The 5,707-nt window shown below is 35.4% G+C and overlaps 1 protein-coding gene across 1 annotated transcript; it reads left to right on the plus strand.

Moving 5' to 3' along the window:
- Positions 1-573: 573 nt before the first annotated feature.
- LOC133179845 (piggyBac transposable element-derived protein 4-like) lies at positions 574-4,013 on the plus strand. Its single transcript, XM_061314547.1, has 5 exons — positions 574-761; positions 1,826-2,024; positions 2,700-2,983; positions 3,358-3,539; positions 3,664-4,013. The coding sequence occupies exons 1-5, from the start codon at positions 574-576 to the stop codon at positions 4,011-4,013; spliced, it is 1,203 nt and encodes a 400-aa protein (XP_061170531.1).
- The last annotated feature ends 1,694 nt before the right edge of the window (positions 4,014-5,707 follow it).

Genomic DNA, 5,707 nt, shown 5'->3' on the forward strand with positions numbered 1-5,707 from the left:
TTAAGCGGTTTCAGAGAAGAAGCTAAATATGTTCAAATGTTAACGCACGACGCACGCCGACGGACGAGAACGGATAGCAATAGGTCACCTGAGTGACTCAGGTGACCTAAAAACAAAAAATTGGATCAATTCATAAACAAATATTTCTTATCATCCACTTTTGTATTACAATCACAATATTTGGGAAAGGTGTAATGTCGCAAATATGACTGCATGAAATTTTAAAGCTGCACAGTCATGCGCACTCTAATTAGACTTGGCCTCGTTAAGCTCTACAAGTAAAGTTTAACCCTTTCGACGCCAAAGCGACATAAATGTCGTTTACTGTGTCAACGCCAAACCGACAAAAATGTCGCTTTTCAATAAATGTTTTACTTTTTCTTTTATTAACCATTTATCTTACGTGTAATTAAACACAGTAATATCTATATTTTAACACACGTATAGGACTTTATTTTTGTATATGTACTGGTCTTAATATGACGTCATATTTTCTTACGTTACGTTACGTTCTTACTTTATGACGTCAGTTTAGGAGTGAGTACGCTAGCGTTGTAATAAACAGAGTAAAGTATGGCGCACCATTCCGACATAACTTCTGACCTAGATTCGGACATAGTTGATTCCGATGATGATGAAGACAATGAAGAATTTACTACATTTCGAGGTCCGTGGTTTAATGTAGTGGATCCTAACTCTTTTATCATGCCTGACCCTGATTTCAGGGAGGAAACAGGACCCGTCAGTTTTTATCCTGGGATGTCAGCTTTGGAGTATTTCACAAAATTTCTCCATTATGAACAACACGACATTGTAGATATTCTTGTGAGGGAGACTAATCGATACGCCGATCAGGAGCTATCAAGGAGAAGCAGGCCCCCATGATTTTAGGTCCGCATTCCAGGTTCCGTGATTGGTGTCCTGTAACTCGAGATGAGATGTTGGCTTTTTTGGGCATCGTGTTGAGCGTGGGAGTAGTGAAAAAATCAACTTATGAATCCTACTGGGAAAGTAACACACGTGCGTGGTCAATGGAAACTCCTAATTTTTCCAAAATTATGGCTAGAAATCGTTTTCAAGCCATACTGCAGTTTCTTCATTGCAATGACAATGCTATTGCAGCAGAACCTGGTGATATTGGTTATGACCCTCTACACAAAATTTCACCAATTATTGAAATTTTGAACAAAACCTTCAGCCGAAATTACAATTATGTTTTCATTATACTACATGTACATGTATATAGCATAAATCTTTTTTATCACGAGGAGAATAAGCAAATTGAAGTTATAAATTAATGTGAACAGAATTTTCTTACATATATCTCTGTATCCAGCCTCTTTCTGCTGTGCTGCTATTATTATTATAATTTTCTATATGTAAGTTTTTCACTGAATATTATTGAACCAGTTTCAGACAATTGCGGATATGTTACAAAACTGGCATTTTCACGAGTATCTTACTTGTGGTTTTGTACATCTTCCATTTGTGCCTCTGGTAGAAATGATTAAAATTCTAACATATTATGATATTTCAATATTATTTAAACGTGAAATGATTGTATATACTTCCTGGGGGCCCTTGATTGGTGAATAAACATAAACATATATAAAAATTTGAACGTCAAATTTTTAATGTTGAACACAGTCATGTGATTGTCCTGAATCGAAATGACTTTTTCAGTTATCCCCCACTTTTAAGTCAGATGTTGTTTTTTTTTTTTTTATTTTCTTTTAGAGAATTCAGTAAAACTTACAAATGAGAGCTTCCTGTTGACACTTGTATTTTATCCTGTTAGGATTTTCATTTTTTTTTTCAAATAAAGGCTTAACCGGGATGTTTGCGTAGATGAAAGAATTGTAGGGTTTAAAGGAAGGCATCAACTCAAGCAATACATCTCAAATAAGAAAGCACACAGATGGGGGATCAAACTTTGGGTGCTATCAGACTCCACTTCTGGATACACTCATCACCTAAACATTTACAAAGGCAGGAGAAATGAGCGACGCAGTCCGAACGGACAAGTAAGTGCTTTTGACAGAATAATAATAGTTGTAACTGTTACGAAAGTATTTGACACGATATTTCATTTATATTTCCAATGCAGTGATCCTACAAGTATTACCGGCTGTTTGTTTGTTGAGTCGCGTGCTGATCTTGTGCGGGTGGTCCTGCTTTTCTGTATTTTTTTTCAAAACCCAAGCAGCATGCTTTTCCGTGAGTACTTTAGTAGGCTTGTCCGCGAGAACTTAAAACTGCTTTTCCACCAGTCGATTTACATAGGCTTATGAAGATTTGAAATGTCTTTTCTGCGATTAAAATAACGACAGGTAGAAATACTCTGTTCCACGTCTTTTTTATTCTTTGTATATTTTGCTATACTGGGATTTTATTTCGAGGAATCAAACAAACAGCAGCAAATTTTTATTTGTCAATTTATTCAATACTTGGAATACATTTGGATTAAAAAAATTAACTCAGAGAAGTTTTAGGCAGACCGCATTTTTACAAGTTAGAGAGTATATCAATTACATTCAGACACGTAGCATTTTTTACCAAAAAGGGTGAGTGCAGCCAGCCAGAGAACCATTTACAAGCAAAGGGAAGGTGCCTTGAAGAATTTACCCCCCCCCCCCCAAAAAAAAACAAAACAAAAAAGAACACTAAGTGAAAATCACCCAAACTCGTATATGTTGTAGGGCTATCAGGCAGTAATGGACTTGATGGAACCACATTTCTATAAAGAGCATCATATCACTTTCGACAGTTTTTTCACCAGCCCCAAACTGGTATATGATCTCTTGGACAAGCAAACTCACAGCACAGGAACAGTGATCAAATCTCGAAAGGATATGCCTTCCAGTTTTAAGAACGCAATAATGCAGAAAGGAGATGTTAAGGTTAAAACACGTGCTGGAGTAATGGCTGTTCAGTGGGCAGACAGGAGAGTTGTATCTTTGTTGACCACTACTGGTTCCGCGAGGTAACTAAATCTAATGTATCTGATGAGACTGTAGCTCTGTTGGTTTGTATTGAAATTAAATACTGATGAAGAAAATTTTCTCCTAGGTTTGTAATAGTTTTACATTACTTTTACCTCTTAAAATTCAGAATCTTTATATGTATTCAAATGTTATTAAAATCAAACGAAAAGTATGGCTAGTTGGATTTTGAAAGAATTTTACACCTTGTTATGTTTATCATGTAATCGCTTCTCATCAAAAATTGATACATGTAATTCACTTGTTTATAAAAGTAGTTACATGTAGTACACTTTTATTCTAAGTTTATCAAAATATTTAAAAAGATGTCAAAACTGTAGGAGGAGTAAAGTTTAAAAGTGTTACATATTTATAGGCAGATACAAACAACAAATGGAAAGGGTCGTGAAGTTTCTATCCCTGCCATTATAGACACCTACAATCTTGCGATGGGAGGGGTCGATCTCGGAGATCAACTTATTCTCCAATTTGAGCCACAGTTCAAGAGTTTAAAGATGTGGAGAAAACTCCTATTTCACTCTCTTGTAACCGCAGCAGGTATATGTTTTGACTTACACTTCCATGCATACAAAACATATTTTATTAAAGCTGTTCGGAATGTAAATTGTTGCAGAATATTTTTATGATGTCGAAATGTTTTTATCTTAAAATATCCTTGTAGTATATGCCTATATTTGCTATCGAGATTCCTTCATTGTACAATACAAAATGGACCATCTGAAGTTTCACCAGCAGCTTTGCCAAGAACTTACTGGGGGTTTTCGACAGGGTAGCAGGAACAGACAGCTGCGTATAATACCAGTCCAGCACAGAACCTTGGCAAGATTGTCTGAGAGGCACTTTCCGTCCAAAATACCAGATGGTAACCGTAAGAGATGTGCTGTTTGCGCGGGACATGGAGGCGGATTCAGGAAAACAAGAATTCCATGGTGGTGTGAGGACTGCAGGGTCGGACTCTGTGTAGAAGGATGCTTTAGGAAATTTCACACGAGGATCAATTTTGAGGAGTAATTGGAACACAGATATGACAAACTATTACTCTACTCAAAATAAAACTGCCTTGTGTTTAATCTAAGTGTGGTGTGTGTGTGCGAGAGAGAGGGCGACAAATTTTTTATTACCTATATTTATATTCTTATTACGGATGAATTAAACCTACTTATAGCAGGGCTGGCGTCTGTCATAAAGCTGTCCTAACTGAAATGTTACTTAAATGAATGAAATTTGGAGCTACATTTTCTTATGTTCTTTAAAAATAGACAGTATTATAGCAATTTACCTGAACACATTGAGTAAATTTGCTGACTGTGGCTAAATCAAATATATTAGTTAAGTTAATTATTAAACAATTTCTGTCAATCAAAAGTTACGCACTTATTTAGTTTACAGAGAGGATATCTGTTATGTTCGGTAAATATCAGTTCGTCATATTTTATAAATGTTTTTAACAACTTAAACACTACATATATTGTAATCGTTTATCTTTAAAAATCAATCAAATGATCAATTAATTACTTAATTCAAATTTATTACAAATATGTGTAATATACATTTATAACATTTATCAGAATATCAATATATTATTTGAAAAATATTTAAAAAGTTTCTAAAGACTTTCCTTGTGTATGCTAGCTACAGGAATACATAGGCGGACTCGGGGGATGGCAGCTTAGCTCCCCCCCCCCCTTTTTCAAAGATAGCCATAATATAGGCATTGAACATTGGGGCGTGGATTTAGCCCCCCCCCCCCCACTTTTAACAGGAACGTTTCAGTGTAGGCAAAGATCGAAGGCTAAGTGGTACTGTTTGAAAAAAAAAATTGGTACTGAAGTTCGATCCTAACCCCCCCCCTCCCCCTAAATAGGATTTTTGGCTTTGAACGATGAACAATTTTCCAATTTATTTTATTTTATTTATTTATTTATTTATTTTTTTGCTTGTCAAGTTTATTTTCAGATTTGAAATTTCTTTCTCTTTCAATTACCCCCCCCCCTTTCAATTTGCTTCCGACGCCAAATATTTGCTAAATTTACTTTACGCCGATTAAAAAATTATTGGAATGAATATAACATAACTATATAACATGCATTTTTGCATTTTCCACGAAAACACTGAACATCCTATTACCTTGGTTATACAGGTGCTCGTTTCATGATCAATTTGACGTTTTTTTTTTCTGAAGCAATTACTTTACGTCTAGATTGACGTCATAGTATGGCATTCATGACGTTACAGATGTAACCGTATTCGGCGTCGAAAGGGTTAAGACTGCTTTTAACAAAATAATTGTTAAACCGAGACAAGTAATTATGATTGCACTTTCTCTGTTGGTCTTCGACTCTTAAACTTAGCACATTATTATGTAGATAATGGCTCTGCAAATTTTAATATAAATATAAATCCCCCTTCACTATATGTTTATTTGCTACACCAACTGTTTGTATCCTAGTTGTGTTCTACTGTATTATGCTTATTAACATGTTCCGTATGGGCCTTTACCAATTACTGTAGGCCAATGACGTCACTTGTACTCTTTCAACGTCATACTACTTGATTTGACGTCATTTAGTGCTCAAATATTTCGTCATTTGATGCCATGTAGTCGGACCCATCATAAAGTCAACGGGTTCTTGGTGTCATCTCAACTAGACTATTTAACTGATTTGTTAGAAAGTATAAGGCCCAAAGAATGTGTAGAACATCTG

This window comes from Saccostrea echinata, unplaced genomic scaffold, assembly GCF_033153115.1.
Source record: "Saccostrea echinata isolate AGI-Se365-2 ecotype Australia unplaced genomic scaffold, CSIRO_AGI_Sech_v1 ptg000005l, whole genome shotgun sequence".
In the NCBI taxonomy this organism is placed as follows: Eukaryota; Metazoa; Mollusca; class Bivalvia; order Ostreida; family Ostreidae; genus Saccostrea; species Saccostrea echinata.

Excerpts from the sequence above, each read along its gene's own strand:
- LOC133179845 (XM_061314547.1), top strand. The coding sequence starts at position 574 with ATGGCGCACCATTCCGACATAACTTCTGACCTAGATTCGGACATAGTT. Across the intron at positions 762-1,825 it reads GTCAGTTTTTATCCTGGGAT|GCTTAACCGGGATGTTTGCG; the intron begins GTCAGCTTTGGA and ends TTTCAAATAAAG. Across the intron at positions 2,984-3,357 it reads ACCACTACTGGTTCCGCGAG|GCAGATACAAACAACAAATG; the intron begins GTAACTAAATCT and ends ACATATTTATAG.